The 16865-nt window shown below is 43.3% G+C and overlaps 1 protein-coding gene and 1 pseudogene across 1 annotated transcript in view; one reads left to right on the plus strand and one right to left on the minus strand.

The window, feature by feature from the left end:
• BDH1 (3-hydroxybutyrate dehydrogenase 1) overlaps positions 1-16865 on the plus strand; it is a 43757-nt gene that overhangs the window by 10770 nt on the left and 16122 nt on the right. The window contains 3 exon segments of the mRNA XM_037037501.1: positions 7603-7729; positions 11898-11970; positions 12625-12735. Of these exon segments, the coding sequence (XP_036893396.1) occupies positions 7638-7729; positions 11898-11970; positions 12625-12735 (276 nt within the window). The 5' untranslated portion in view covers positions 7603-7637.
• On the minus strand, positions 14024-14188 carry LOC118980987 (uncharacterized; annotated as a pseudogene).

Consider the following 16865-nt stretch of genomic DNA (forward strand, 5'->3'; position numbering starts at 1 on the left):
GGGTCAGTATGAGGAGAAGATTCGGTGCTAAATTTTTAGGCCAAAGACAGATATTAACCGAAATTATTTACAAACTGAGAATCTTTGGCACATCAATTAACTGCCCTGAGATTCACTTTTCTCATCTGTTAAATGAGAATATCATATTTCGCCATGTATAATGTGCACTTTTTTGCCCAAATTTTTTAGGGAAAAGTAAGGATGTACATTATATAGGGGTAGTGCTAACGCCATATCTATAAGGGCTTTTAATTCTTTTATTTATGCTTATTCATTAAAAGTGTAACTCTAGAAAGCAATAACGATATCTGTATGCAAATAATACCCTGGAATGTGATGATCAGGTTTGTTTCTAAATATAAATAAATAAATTATTGAATTAAAAATTAAAACAACTGGAGGGTACAAGTATAAGGGGACTAAATGGTAATGGAAAATATAATAAAGATTATATAAAAAATTAAAAATCAAAAGATTTTTTTCTGAAAGTTGGGGCCCAAAATATAGGTGCACATTACACACAGGAGTGTGTTATACACAGCAAAATACGGTAATATCTGCACAGCCTACCTCTCAGGGTTGTTGTGAGGGTCAAATGGAATGTATCTGAAAGATTTGTAAGTGGTAAATCACTGTATTTTCTTTAAAAAAAAAATAGCAGAGGATCTTAGACATATTGTGAAGGTGGAGTCAGGGTTGGCTGACAACAGCTTGGCTGAGGGGTGTGCGAGAAGCAGAGGAGTCAGAAATGAAGAGGATGTAAAAGAGCAGATGCTAAGGGCCATAGCACAAGCTCAGTTTGGACAGGTGACATTTGCAACACCTATTCGACATTTAAGTGGAGATGTTGGATAGGCAATTGGATGTATAAGTCTGGAGTTCAGAGGAGAAGGCTGGTTGGAGATAAACATTTGGGATTGGTAGGATGTTGATCGTATTTAATGCTATGAGAACTTGCCATGGTAGTGAGAAGAGGCCAGGATTGCAGCCCTGAGACTTCATCATTTAGTGGTCTGTCCTGAATTCAGCAGGCAAGCCCTGTTCACCTAATGATGGAATTCCTACTTACTCTGGCAAGTGTAATTTTGGGAGTTCTGGTAACACTTTCCCCTGGGGGAGACCAATTTGTAACCATATATGTATATATAAATAAGCCCTGGCTGGTGTGCCTCAATGGATTGAGCACCGACCTGTGAACCAAAGGGTCTCCGGTTCAATTCCCAGTCAGGGCCCATCCCAGTAAAGGGTGCACGAGAAGCAACCACACATCGATGTTTCTGTCCCTCTCTTTCTCCTTCTAAGAGTAAATAAATAATATCTTTAAATATATATACACACAGACTAATTTTAATTTAGAATCCGTAACTTTGCTTAGATTAACCTGTAAACCCACTTAGTTCACCCCAGATGTCATAAGACAGGGGTGTCCAACCTTTTGACATCTCTAGGACACACTGGAAGAAGAGTTGTCTTGGGCCACACATTACATACACAAGCACGTAATGAAAACTAATGGAAAAAAAAGGTTGGTGCATAATTTTCCTGATATCCGCCACCACAGATAACCAAAAAAGTTCTCAACATAATAACCCTAATTATGCAGCAGCCCTTTCAATAATCTTTTAAAATCATCAAGCAAGTCCCAAGTTTGTGGTCACTAATATAGAAAATGTACATATCTAAATAATAAAACTTAGTATAAGCTGAGTAATGTTGTAAGTACATTTACAATTTTGTGTTGGGCCACATTCACGGCCATCCTGGGCCGCAAGCAGCTCACAGGCAGGGGCCATGGGTTGGACACCCCTGTAAGGTTTATGTGACTCGTATCTTGTCATTTGCAAAGTGTCTAACAGAAAGGCTTAGTAGTTAAGCTCTGTTCCATATGTACACCACTCCTAACATTGAAGGTTGGTAGGAATAAGCCCAGGGTGACTGACTTGCAGGACCAGGGGGCTGCTCCAGCTCAGACTGCCTGAAGCCGGCTAAAGTAGCCTGGAGGACCCTCTAGTTACCTCCTCCTGAACTCTTCTTGTTTCACCCTCATTATAAACTAGCATCTTCTGCCATTTTTGAGTATGTGACATGTGTGTAGGCATGTTTTCCAACTGTGCATGCACAGGAATGTCCCCACCTATTCGTGGGATGCTGCTGCTCACCTTGAAGTTTATTCATGATTTCCCTGAATAAAGATGAATTGTTCAGGAATGTACCACTTTGGGAGTGAACCTCTGGTGTGTCCTTGCTTGCTGGCTGGAAATAAAATTTATTCCTTCTCATGAAGTCATCTCAGAGTTTACTTTTGGCCGGCAACTGTGGAGGACGCAGTTCAGTCCAGTAACAAACCAAAAAAGTAGAGAGGGTGGGGCCTGTGTTCCTGTTGCCATTGTAAGATCTACAGTGTGGCATTCAGAATGTGGGATAAGTATAAGAATTAATAATAATGATCGGAGAAAGAACCTGCTTTCAGTGGGTTTTAGCCAATATTGTTTTGGCTGCCAGTAACAGAAACTTGAAGCTGCTTAAATCTGCATGGAGAGTAAAGACTCTGCGCACTACACAGAGCTGGAGGATAGGAGAGCACCACAGCCTCGTACTCAGATCTGCCTGTCAACCTATGGTTGGCATCAATTCAACACCAGCAGGAATCCCCAGTTTGGGATGGGGTGAAGAATAATTATATTCAGTGCAAGCAGCTCAATTGTGATATAGCATAGCTAGGAGAACAGCACCACTGTGAGAACAGCTTAATGGTGTTACCCATCAGTTATGAAGCAGCATAGCTGTTAACGAGGCACTGGAATGAGGAAGTCCTGAGGCCAGCCCCTCCCTGGCTAGATAACTCTGCTCTGCTCTCTTCCAGCCTGGTCTGGTCTGCTCTGCTCCAGTTAGACACCTCTAGGGTTTCAACTCCAGTAGGCAGACACAGTCTTCAGTGGAAAGGGAAAGTATGCTTCCAGAGCCAGAGGGGAGCTGACTGTAATATAGGCAGAAGTCCCTGCCCCTGGTCCCTGATTGGTCTGTCCTCATGCAAATGAGGACTCCAAATCCTCATAAGTTTGATTGGTCCAAAAGGCACAGTCCTGATTTATCAGAATGAAGCTGCTCTGATTGGATGGTGAAGATGCTGATGGGGATATAGCTGTGCAGTTCTAATTGGATGGGGAAAGTCTCAGTCCTATTGATTGAAATAGGATTCCAGGAACTCCATTGTAATGTCTGACTCAGATGGCAGAAACAGTGCAGGCAGTCAGTTCAGTGCAGGCTTCTCCCTGAAGTGAGGTTTGCATGAGAGGTCCCTGTGTAGAAATGGCTGATAGGCTCTGTTTTTTAAATTTGAGCCTGGTTAGCCACCAGGAGCCCTTCTTTTTTTTTAAATATTTTATTTATTTATCTTTAGAGGGGAAGGGAAGGAGAGAGGGAGAGAAATATCAATGTATGGTTGCCTCTGGTATGTTCCCTGCCGGGAACTGGCCTGCAACCCAGGCATGTGCCCTGACTGGGAATCGAACTGCGATCGAGTGGTTCGCAGGCCCATGCTCAATCCACTGAGCTACACCAGCCAGGCAGGAGCCCTTCTTAGTAGGCATTTTCTTTCTAAGGATCCCCATGCTGAAGGACACTCTGTTGTGTTTCTCTTTCTCTCTCCATCTCCAACTCCATTCCTTTCTGCATGTGTACCTGGCTCTTCTTTCTCTGCAGATTGGCTTTCTCCATCTCTCTGTGGCATCAGGCCCAATGTAGCATAACTGCCCCCTTTCTCCACTCCAGCAGCCAGATCACATGTTCCTGCCCCACAGAGGCTGATCATTCTTTCTCAGTGCCAGGGGACAAAGTGATAGAGTCATCTTGGGTCAGGTGTCTCTCCCCGACCCAGTACATCATGGCTAGGGAGAGGTCTCACTGTCCAACTATAGCTGCAGAGGCCAAATCATGGGGGTGAAAGGCAGGTCTGAGAATAGGGATAAAGTGATTGGGACAGACATCCAAAAGATGACCACTGCAGAGAGTGTTTGTGAAGTAGTCCCTGGAGAGAACTGGCCATCTCCTAAATCTAATCTAGTGACTAGAGTGCCTCAGACTAGTCCAAATGTCAGCATTAGGTTTGCCAAATTAGGGTCTCTTAAATACAGGTACACAAGAGTCATTGCGGTATTTATGATAAAATGGTGAGAACAATGTCTACTATATCATTCAATGTTCCTATATCATGCTTTTAAACTTTTGTTCCAGAATAGTTATTTTTCTAAGGAATAACAGGCATTTTTTTGAATGAGGGCTTTAAAATTTATCAGGGTGCTCTTTTGCAAGGCTTCAAGGAAGCCTTCGTTAACTGTGCAGTTAGCAGGCATAGCTAAATTGAGCTGGAACTTTTAGGCAACATTATATATAAAAAGCAATCAGAAGGGAGATGGCCAAAGGATAATATGTATCTATCTGGTGAGGAATCTCAAACTCAAATCCCATGGTGTCCAGGCAGTTAGCAACAGTGATCTGGGTAGGCTTAAGATGGTAAGTGAAAATTGTATTGAGTTCAAGCATAACTTAGCTGCCTACTAACATTGCCTTCTAAAACACTAGGCTGGCCAAACGAAACAGCCAACTATAATAGAGGCTGCCAGTTTTTAGGCCTTGGGGTCTCACCTTAGCTGGTCTTAAGGTCCTCAGTTTGGGGTTCCTACATGGTATGGTTCCTGCCTAAACCCAGGTTGCCCTCCCCAGTGGGACAGGGCCTTCCCTTCCCACTTGGTTGTGCCAAGGCTCATTCGGACTTCCTGTCTAGAAATAAGTGACTTCTCTTTCCTGCCTGAGGCCTGCCTTCTGTGTTACTTATTTCTTGGTGATGCCTCACCTTTTTCAAGGATGTCAGTACTAGGAATGTCTGTCCCTTGCAGGGCACACCTTGATCCTGACCCACAGGAATAAACCCAGCTATGTCATCTGTAAGATAGTCCTGTCCAAATGCAGCAATGGAGCCCAGCATCAGGGCAAGGATGCACACTGTATTTTTGGTTAGGGAGTGCTCACAGGTTAAAATGGGTTATGCACTGGAAATTGAAAGGAGGTACTCCCGAGAGCAGATGCAACTGTTCTCAGTGAAGTTTATTCCAGATTACAATTAACATGTGAGAATTTTCATTTTGCTACAGTGTCTTATAAATGTGGTTGCTGGGAGTCAAGCCCCCCTGTGTCAAGTCTCCCAAGGACAGATCAATGAATTCAAGGCTAAGGAGATTGTCTCCCAAACCCCACAATTCCTCTGCCATTCTTCGGCCCCTACCTCCCACGATCATTTCTGATTCTAAACCAACAGGCAAGTGAGGGGCTTTTCAAGTTTGAGAATTTAATATTTACAGAGAGTGAAGCCCAGCTCAAGGCATTAAGATGGCCAGGAACCCTGAAGAGTATGTGGGAATCCCACTGCCTATAGTACTGTGTTTGGAGTGAAAATAGCAATGTTTTTAAGAAACTTAAAAAAAGAAGAAAAAGACTTACAGGTCTACCATTCTGCACATGAGACAACATTGTGGATAGTGCATTCATTATTCAAGGGGCTGCGCTTTTGTGCGCTTTACTTGGACTCTGCCACTTTTAGATATTGCGGACTATGAGGAAAATAAAATTCAAAGCAGCCCTCTTTTTGGAGATAATATTGAAGCATTCTCTGCCACAAGTATTGAGCGTAAGGGATGGAAAGGGCTTTAATTATAGATGGCTGGATTTGAAATTACCCAGTGGTGGTGACCTCAGACTCCAGTTCTGGTGAGAGAAGGTGGAGATGTGTGTTCAGCCAGCTGGTCTGTGCTGGGGTGGGGTGGAGGTCACCCAGTTAAAGAGTCTGAGTCCAGCGTGGGCATGATGGGCATTGCCTTCCATGGAGGGCCAGTCTGGGTGGGGTGGGGGTCTGTGAGTGCACAGAGTACCCCCGTTCGGCAGAGACTCGCTGCCTGCTTCCTTGGTGCCAGGTTTCTTCTAGGCGTGGGAGATTCTGTGAAGCACAAGATGGCCAAGGCGCCTGGACTCACCAAGCTTGTGATCTAGAAGGAGAAGATAAAGTAATGAAACAAGATATTAATTTTGGATAGAAGAGCGGTCTTAAAGAGTACTACCTCTGTGTTTTGCATGGGGGGTTGGGGACCGCATTTGTGAAGTCTGAAAGCTCAGAAGAACTCAGCCATCTAGAGTGAGGAAGAGCAGGGACCAGGGCCCTGAGGCAGGAAAGAGCTTTGTGTACAGAAGAAACTTCCAGAAGGTCAGTGTGGCTGCAATGTAGTGAGCCCAGGGGAGGGCAGTACTAGACAAGGTTAGGAAGGGAGGCAGAGGCTGTTCCAACAGGTAAGGGAAGGAGACTTTTAGGCGAGGGAGTCACATAACTTGGCTGCAGTGCTGGCGGTGGAGTATGGAGAGTAGGAGCCGAAGGGGAAGCAGGAGCCTACTGCCTGATCGGGGAGAGTCACCTAAACCAGGAGATCCTGTTTGTTTTCCTTTTGTGGGGATTAAACAGATTAAACCTCCTTTTGCCTCCTGCAGTGAACTTGCAGTGGTTGGCTAGTTAGTGAGATTATCGCAGACCTGTTGGCCAAGTTGGGTTTGGGCGAAGAGAACAAAAGGGCAGGACAGGAGCTGCCCCCAGGCAGAAGCACAGCAGAGGCTGGGAAGGTTCACCAAGAAAAGGGCCGTCTCTCTCTGACTATGGTTGCCTTGCTCAGCTCCCTCCCAGCCTCCCCTTCTTCTCTGAGGCCAGGAGGAATCATAACAAGTGGCTGGGACAGGGAGGCACCAAGCCATGCCATGATCAACAGTTAATAATGCACAAGTAGTTATGGTGCTGAGTAACCTTAAGGAGACACTACGTCTACGTGGCCTTGTTGCAATAAGGTTGATTTAACCTTGAAAGGGGTTGGTAGGGTGGTGGGAGAGACTCTGTGTGTGTGTGTGTATGTGTGTGTGTGTGTGTGTGTATTTTTGTTCAGGTTGATTAAAGCGTGCTCATTTTATGATATAACTGCAATCCCCAAGCAGTAATGAGTTACGGATGAATCCAGCCTCAGAGCCAGGCCCTGTGTTTGGTGGGGCTGGAGTGAGAGGTGAGGAGCCGAGTCAAATGGTATATAGTATGGGGCTGCAAAAGCTGTCTGAGGAGGCACGTGGGCAAACTGAGGCTAAAGGTTGTTGTCCTGAGTCACACAGATTGATGGTTTGCTGGGTGTGAGGAACACAGCGGCTCACGGAGTTGGGATCCCTGAGAGGGTAGGCCTCTGAGTCCCTGAGCCCCCAGGGGTTGCTGCACAGCTGGGTTTGAGGGTCACTGGTCTGGTCCACCCTCCTCGTGCTACAAATGAGCAATGACTCATCCAGGGTTGCCCAGTGAGTTGGTGGCACAGCCAGAACCAGAACCCAGGTTTCTAGCCGCCCCATCCTCCTGACTCTACCTCACGAGGCTGCAGCTTGAGAGGAAGGTGCAGGAAGGCCTGCCTAATCGGACCTGGGTCAAACAGACAGGGCTCGGTTTGACTTTCACACCCTGCAGGAAAAACGGCCCCCCCAGACTAAACCTCTGAGGGCAACAAGACGATACTGAGGGTGCATTGTGTGTTTCAGAATTCGCCCGGAGGAGGCTGTTCAGTCCACCTTGTATGGCCACAATGGTGACTGCCCACCTCTCTAGACCCCTGTCAAAGCTCCCAGGGAAAACCCTGAGTTTCCCTGACAGAGAAAATGGAACAAGGTAAGAAACCAAATGGTGGAGGTGGCCTTAAGGGACACACTTTCTGGGCAAAGCAGAGCTCTTCACACAGGATGGCAGGTGGCCCTAAAGCCTGACTCTCAGCAGTGTCTCTCAGTCCCTGCTGTGACCAGCAAAGGAAACTCAAAGGTGTCCTCAGAAGGCAGAGACCCACACAGGGCACAGAAGAATATCTTTCATCAGATTTTTAAACTTTTTATTTTGAAATAACTACACTTATACAAAAGTTGCCAAAATAGTAAAAAGGTTTCCATATCTTCCTTACCTAACTTCCCCAAATGTTAACATCTTACCAAACCATAGTGCAGTCATGAAAAGCAGGAAATTACCACTGATATGCTATTAACCCACCTACACACTTGATTCACATGTCGAATGGTTCACTGAAGGACCTTTACTAGTCCCCAGTACCAACCAGGGTCCCACAGGGCACTTAGTTGTTTTGTCTTCTTACTCTCTTCCTATTAAGGGACAGTTCCTGAGTCTTTGTTGTTTTCGAACTTGACCTTCGGAAGAAAGTCTCTCAGTGTGGGTTTGTGTGATGTCCTCTTGTCTAGATGTAGGTATTCCTGTTTGGAAAGTGCCACCCATGTGAGGTGGTGTCTTCTCAGTGCCCTGCCTCAGGAGGCCCAGGACATTTCTGCCCGATCTGTGCATTACTTTGATCACCTGGGTACCGGCTCTTTTCAAACCTTACACACGAAGCCAGGTAACTAAAATGTCCCGAGACTTCACTGAACTGCTTGTGTGATCTAGAGAAAGATAAGTACGAATTAAACAATCAGCTCTTCTTGGTGAGCTCTGGGATTGCCTTTTCCAAGGGGATTCAGTGCACTCTGCTGCCTCATTTTCCTCTGTCATAGCCAGAGCCAGAAAAAATAATGCCTTTTTCTTTTGTTTAAGAGCAGTGAAATTAAGTGTTAGGTTAAACTCAAGGTCCCAGCAGCTAGAAAATTGATGGATATTTATAGCCACCAATTAATATGTTGAGAAGAGCCTGCATTTAGGCTTACAGGAGCATTCACTTAAAAGCATTTCCTCAGGACACAGCAGCGTGGTTGGAGATGGGGCTTCAACTACCAGAGGACACCATGTGACAAGAGTTAAGATGGTCCTTCCCGTTAAAATGACACCCTGTCACCTCTGAAGAGGGAACGTAGTCTGGCTTTACTGAAAAGCTTTTGAGGAGGGGAATTACTGCAATTTTTTTTCAGTGAGTGACTCATAGAAATGGCAAAATCCTGGTGGGAAAACGGAGACGACTGTATTCGAACAATAAAAAATGATTTTTAAAAAAGAAATGGCAAAATCTTGTCTCAAATGTGACTTTGAGAGGTTTCTGGAGATTGTTTTTTTATAGAGGAAAAATAGTGCCAAAGGAAATTAAATACTTTAACACAGGTTTTATCCTCAAATTAAAGGAGAATGAGATATTGGTCAAGCTTCTGGCTCATTTGAGGGTAAAGAAAGACTGTCATGGGGAGATTCTAAATCTTCGGGAAGGACTGTGGAAATAACTGGTTAGGCTGAAGGGGCTGGGGACAGGGCGATCTGGGGCAGAGCTGAGTCAGAGGGCATTAGCTGTCCTCAGGGCAAATGTGTCAGCAGAGGCCTCGGAGCGGGGCCAGGTGGATGAGGAGGATGGAAGGGGTCACTGTGTCTACATCAGGCAGAAGGACTTTGGGTGGGGAAAAACTATGGCCTGGTTATCTTGCTTGAATCTCAGTTGGCAAGGGCCTCATAATTCTGTCCCCACCTGTGGGTGGGTCCTGTGATAGCATCCTTAACAATTGACCTTCCAACCCTGTATCTCCAGCTATGGGGCAGACAGTACAGTGCCTCTCCCAGCAGGCCTCCTGCCTTCGGATAGTGCTCTCATAAAGTCCTTCTTCATAACGAACAGAAATCATTTCTCCCAAAAATTCCACCCCTTGTCCCTGGGTCTACCCTCTCTATTCATACTGAACAAGTTAACGTTCATCTCTAGGGACGCCCTGCCACTGCAACCCTGTCCCCCCACCGCTCTGACTTCTCATTGCCTACATGTTTTTGCTGCTCATCTCCCATGGTTTCCCCACTCAATATTCAGGTCTCCCACCTGAATGTGTCCTTTCGGCCTGAGCACCTTTTTGAGATGTGGTGCCCTGGGCAGAGCACTACCCCCCTTCCCATGTGTGTATGCCTCAGGGCAGTGGTCACCCAGTGCACACCATCTGTCCGGATGAGAGCCTCCCCAGGAGTGTCTAAGTGTGGTCCCGGCCCTGACACCTGGAACCTGCTCTTCTTATGGGCTCTGCATAGTGGGCAAACTTTGGATACAACTTAGCAATACAAAGACACAAATTTTTGATGCATACAACAATCTCAATAAATCTCCAGGATTGATGTGGAGTGAAAAAAGCAATCCCAAGAACATATTTGCCGATACCTCTGGTGAGGGTTTAATATCCAAAATTAATAAAGAACATAAAAACTCAATACTAAGAAAACAAGCAATCCAATTAAAAAATGGGCAAAGGGCCTGAATAGACACATCTCCAAGGAGGACATACACATGGCTCATAGGCATATGAAAAGATGCTCAGCGTCACTAATCATCAGAGAAATGTGGATTAAAACCACAATGAGATATCACCTCACACCTGTCAGAATGGCTATCATCAATAAATCAACAAACAGTAAGTGCTGGCTAGAATGTGGAGAAAAGGGAACACTTTTGCACTGTTGGCAGAAATGGGGGTTTGTGCGGCCACTGTGCAAAGCAGTATGAAATTACTTCAAAAAATTAAAAATGGAGCTGCCTTATGACCCAGTGATCTCACTTCTGGGTATTTATCCAGAAACCCAAAACACTAATTCAAATGAGTATAAGCAACCCTTTGTTCTTTGCAGCATTATTTGCAGTAGCCAAGATTTGGAAGCAGCCCAAGTGCCCAGCAGATGAGTGGATAAAAAATCTGTGGTAAATGTATACAAAGGACTATTACTCAGCTGTAAAAATGAAATCTTACCTTTTGCAGCATCATGGATAGACCTGGAAAACATGACACTAAATGAACTAAGCCAGTCAGAGAAAGACAAGTACTATATGATTTCACTTATATGTTGAATCTAATGAGCAAAATAAATTAACGAACAAAATAGAGACAGACTCATAGATACAGAGAACAGACGGATGGTTGTTGAGGGGCGTATCATGGGGCTGGGTGGAAAGGGGAAGGGAGTAAGAAAAAAACAAACCTCACAACCCCATAAGCTTCATAGACAGACAACAGTATGGTGATTACCAGAGGGAAAGGGGGTCAGGGGAGGCAGAAGAGAGAAAAGGGGCGATAAATGGTGATAGAAGGAGACTTGACTTTGGGCGGTGATCACACAATACAATATACAGATGGTGTGTTATAGACTTGTACACCTGAAATCTATATAATTGTATTAATGCCACTTCAATAAATTCCATTTAAAAATTTTAAAGAAAAAGCAATCCCAAAAGGTTGCATAGTGTAAAATTTCATTTACATAAGATTCTTAAAATGTCAAAATTATAGAGCTAGAGAACGGGTTAGGGTTAAAGAGGATGTGGAGTGGGAGGGAAGCGGGTGAGTGGGTGTAAAAGGGCAATGTGAAGAATCCTCGTGGTGATGGGGATGCTCTGTATTTACTGCATCAATGTCAGTGTCCTGGTTGTGATGTCATACGTAGCTTTGCAAGATCATAACATGAGGGGAAATTGGGTGAAAGGTTCAGGGTATCTCTCTATACTATTTCTTAACTGCATGTGAGTCTAAAATCATTTCAAAATAAGAGGTTAAATTAAAGAAACTATCAGAAAGCAACATAAAGCCCAAGGGATAAATCATGGAATTTTCAAAAGGTTTTGTTAACAAAGCTGTATTGTCTGAACGTTCTTCCTACACAGTGGCAAAAATGGTCACTGCAACCGATGTCCCCCTATCTACCAGCAGAGCAGCCCTGGAGGAAAGAGGACTTCTCCCTCAGTGGTACCAGCAGGCTGTCCTCAGGGTCTCAGCGTGGGGAGACAGTCTATACCGTCCCCTGGTGGCTGAGGGGACTCTGAGTTGCTCCTGCCCCAGGAACAAGGTCTAGGTGTGAGCTCAGCCTGTGCTCGTGGCTTCCTTTTCTCTCGCAGGTGCTCACTGCAGTTTTATTCCGCCTCATTCGTCCCTGTAGGTCATCACACTTATGCCGATGCAGTGACCCCAGTGAGTGGCAGCCCAGCTGCCTGGGAACCAGTCAAGTGGTCAGAGCCCCCAGGCCCTGCGCTACCTTCAGAGCAGGGCTTTAGAGCGTCCAGGTCACTCAGAGCCACTTTCTCGAATTCTTGACTCCCACCTCGCTCCCCATAAACCTCCCATCAAATGAGTTTTAGAGGTTAGGAGTTTAGACTCTAGAATCCCTCAGGCCTGGTTTTAATTTCAGTTCTATTGCTTAGTATGTTGGGCATTTAAAAACTATCTTTTTCTTCACTCATAACATGGTACAATAATCATAATTCCTGTGTGGAGTTATTATGAGAATTAAGAATAATGTGTGCACAGTGCCTTGGATGTGGTAAGTGATGATGATGATGGTGATAAGGGTGATTGCAGATGATAAAGCTGAGGTCCAGGAAGGGGAAGTAATTTCCTAAGCAACATTATTAGCTGGTGGCAGAGTCCGGGTTAGAACCCAGTCTCCCGATTCTGGGTCCAAGCTTTTCCCACCATAGTAGGGTGCTTCTCCAGACAGAAACAGCCAGGCAGGGAGCGCCAGGCCTAGTCCACTCGGGAGGCGCTGGTTGTTATCGCCCAGAGGAGGCTTGGCCACTTTGCCCTCAGGATCCTAGTTCCTAACATGGGTCTAATCTTCTAAAACAGGTCGGCAGCAAAGCTGTCCTGGTCACCGGCTGTGACTCTGGATTTGGGTTCTCCTTGGCCACGCCTCTGCATTCAAAAGGCTTCCTCGTGTTTGCTGGCTGCTTGATGAAGGTAAGAGATGGGTCATCTTCATCACCATTGTCCTTCACACATAGCCATTGTTTTGTCGGGGGGGGGGGTTATTGCAGTAAAATACATGTAACGTAAAATTTACCATCTTAACCATTGTTACGTGTACTGCTCAGTGGTATTAAATATATTTGCATTGTCTAAGTATCTCTTATAAGTAGAATCATACAGTACTTGTCTTTTTGTGATGAGCTTATTTCACTTACCATAATGTCTTCAAGGTTCGTCCATGTTGTGGCAATTTACAGAATTTCTTTTTTTAAGGCTGAATAACATTGCATTGTATATATACAATACATTTTACTTATCCATTCATCTACTGATGGACACCTGGGTTGCTTCCATGTTTCAGCTACTGTGAATAATGCTGCTATGAACATAGGTGTGCAAATATCTCTCCAAGACCCTGCTTTCATTTCTTTTGGGTATATACCCAGATGTAGAATTGTCAATCATATAGTCATTTTATTTTATTTGAATTTTTTAGACAAAATGTGTTCCCCAGCAGCTGTACTATGTTACCTTCCCACCAACAGTGCACAGGGTTCTAATTCCTCCACATCCTCACCAGCACTTGTTTTCTGTTTTTTGATGGCGGCCATCCTGATGGGTATGGTCCCAATACCTATGGTATCTTACAGGTTTGATTTACATTTCCCTAATGATTAGTGATGTTGAGCATCTTTTCATGTGTTCATTGGTCATTCATGTATCTTCTTTGGAGAAATGTCCATTCAAGCCCTTTGCCAGTGTTTGGATTGGATTGGGTTTTTTGTTGTTGTTGAGTTTTAAGGGTTCTCTATGTATTCTGGATATTTATCCCCTACAAGTTGTGTGATTTTCTCCCATTTTGTGAGTTGTCATTTTACTCTATGTAGTATCTTTTGATATACAAAATTTTAAAATCTTTATTAAGTCCAATTTGTCTATTTTTCTTTTATTTCCTATGCTTTTGGTGTCATCCTCAAGAAATCATTGCCAAATCCAATGTCATGAAGCCTTTGTACTATGTTTTCTTCTAAGAGTTTTATTGTTTTAGTTCCTGTATTTAGTTTCTCAGTCCATTTTGAGTTTCTGTATGTGATGTTAGGTAAGGGTCCAGCCTCATTCTTTTGCATGATGTCCAGTTTTCCCATCACACTTTCTGAAAAGACTGTTCTTTTCCCCCGCTGAATGGTCCTGGAACCCTTGTCCGTGGAATTTAGGGTGCATGAAGGGGCGCATTGGGGCATGAGGCTGCAAAAGTAATTAGGGGACAGTTTCCCCAGTTTAGAGATCATTACCACAGTTCATTTTTAGAACATTTCTGTTCCTCAAAACTTTCCCTCTTCAGCGTTTGCACAACTGCCACACCTTCTTCTTGTCCTAAATAGCCACTTTTTTCTGATAAGAACAAATACTACACTTGATCTTAGCCAAAAGGCTGAGAAGCGATTAAATAGCCACTTTTTAAAATCTCTTTAGATTTGTCTTTTCTGGACTATTCATATGAATGGAATCATATAATGCACAGGCTTTTGTGCTAAATGTCTTTCACTTTGCATAATGTTTATGTGATTCATCCATGTTGCAGAATGTATAGGTAGTTTGTTCCTTTATATTGCTGGATAATGTTCTGTTGTATGGGCATATTAATATATGTTTAGATTTCAGGGCATTAAGAATAATGCTGCTATGAGCATTCACACACATTTTTCCATGTAGCTATGTTTCTACCTGGTTCCTTTTAGTGGAATTTAGAAACCAACATCTGAACATTAAGTGTGCTCATTGCTCATGGGGCATTTCTGCTCTTTGTCCCTCTCAGTGGACAGAGCTAGATGTATAAACAATCACACACTTACACATATACATATCTATACAATATATCTATTTATCTCCTATCTCCATTTCCTACAAATATCACACACACATAATTTATGAGATGGTACTGACCTCCTATTTCACTTCAACACAACAGCATTCCTTCTTGCTTTCCTCATTCCATATTTGTTTCTTTTTTCTCCTGCAGTTAGAACCCTGATTTCCAACTGTATCAATATATTTACTTATTTGATTAATCCTATGACATTTACACAATAGCTTCATAATTGCTACATTCATCCCATTATATTGGGATGAATATATTGGCAGGAATATTGGCAGGAATGGCCCAGTGCACCCACCATGCGCAGCCACTGGCTGAGAGAAGCCCTGGCGAGCATAGCTGTGGCTGTGGCATCCACGCTGTGGTGGTTCTGAAGGTGTGACACCTGGAGAGCTTCTATCTGCTGCTCGTGTAGCAGATTGTGCTGCAGGAGGCATACTATGGTCACCACAGTACAGCTTAAGATTTCTTTAAAGTGTTTTAATCTGTTGGCTGAAGGTATACTGAGTGCTGTATTTAAAGTTTACTTGGATTAACTCTTTTTTGTCTTTATCATTATATTTGAAATACAATTTGATTCATTTATTTGTATTTTGATCTTGTTGATTTAATTTGATTTTGGAATATGTAAAACATTAACAAGGTTCTAAAGTCAAAATTATTTTAAAAGGTGTGCTTTGAGCAGTGTTACTCCCCCACCTATCTTTACCACCCCGTTCTTTCATTCCCCTTCTTACACAGATGTTTGCACACTGCACATAGCCTTTTACAATTAAGAATAAACTTCATGTATCTTGGAAATGACTCCATATGAGTTCCTAGAGATCTTTCTTACTGTTTAAAACAGTACTACAGTACTCTACTGTGTGGGAGGACTGCAGACCCCAGCCATCTTCTGTATAGGAACATTGTTTTTCAATATTTTACGATTACACATAAAGCTGCAATAAATAATCTTGTGCATATACATTTTTGTATTATTGAGAGGTTTATGTTTAAGGTAAATTTTTAGGCCTGAGATTACTCTTAGGTCAAAGGGTTAAAAAATATGTCCTTATTTTAAAAGATATTTCCAAATTTCCTATAAAAGAGGCTGTGTAATTTTATATTCCCATAAGTAGTGTATGAGTATCCGCTTTCACACAGTTTCACTCAGTGAATGTGCATCAAGCTTGTGATTTGTACCGATCTGACAGGTGAGAAATGCATCTCAGTATAGTTCGTATTTCTCTCATTGTGAGTCTACCCTCCTGTTATTTTTAAATATATCTTTTTGCCTATGCTATCACAGTTGTCCCATTTTCCCCTTTTATTCCCCTCTGCCCTGTACACCCCCTCCCACCCGCATTCCTCACCTTTAGTTCATGTCCATGGGTTGTACATATAAGTTTTTTGCCTTCTACATTTCCCATACTATTCTTACTCTCCCCCTATCTATTTTGTACCTACCATCTATGCTACTTATTCTCTGTACCTTCTCCCCCTCTTACCCCTCCATTCCCCCACTGATAACCCTCTTGTGACCTCCATTTCTGTGATCCTGTTGTAGCTGTTGGCTTAGTTTGGTTTGTTTGTTTGTTTGTTTGTTTGTTGTTTTGTTTGCTTTAGGTTTGGTTGTTAACAGTTGTGAGTTTGTTGTCATTTTACTGTTCATATTTTTGACCTTCTTTTCCTTAGATAAGTCTCTTTAACATTTCACATAATAAAGTCTGGGTGATGATGAACTCTTTGAACTTGACCTTATCTGAGAAGTGCTTTATCTGCCCTTTCATTCTAAATGAAAGCTTTGATGGATAGAGCGATCTTGGATGTAGGTCTTTGGATTTCATGACTTGGAATACTTCTTTCCAGCCCCTTCTTGCCTATAAGGTTTCTTTTGAGAAATCAGCTGATAGTCTAATGGGAACTCCTTTGTACATAACTGTATCCTTTTCTCTTGCAACTTTTAAGATTCTGTCCTTATCTTTAATCTTGGCTAATGTAATTATAATGTGCCTTGATGTGTTCCTCCTTGGGTCCAACTTGTTTGGGACTCTCTGAGCTTCCTGGATTTCCTGGAAGTCTATTTCCTGTGCCAGACTGGGGAAGTTCTCCTTTATTATTTGTTCAAATAAGTTTTCCACTCATGGCTGTTTCTTTCCCCCTTCTGGTACCCCTATAATCCGGATGTTGGAACGTTTAAAGATGTCCTGGAGGTTCCTAAGCCTCTCCTCATTTTTTTGAATTCTTGTTTCTTCATTCTGTT

The sequence above is a fragment of the Sturnira hondurensis genome, unplaced genomic scaffold, assembly GCF_014824575.4.
Source record: "Sturnira hondurensis isolate 20B ecotype Veracruz unplaced genomic scaffold, ASM1482457v3 Scaffold0023357, whole genome shotgun sequence".
Taxonomy (NCBI): domain Eukaryota; kingdom Metazoa; phylum Chordata; class Mammalia; order Chiroptera; family Phyllostomidae; genus Sturnira; species Sturnira hondurensis.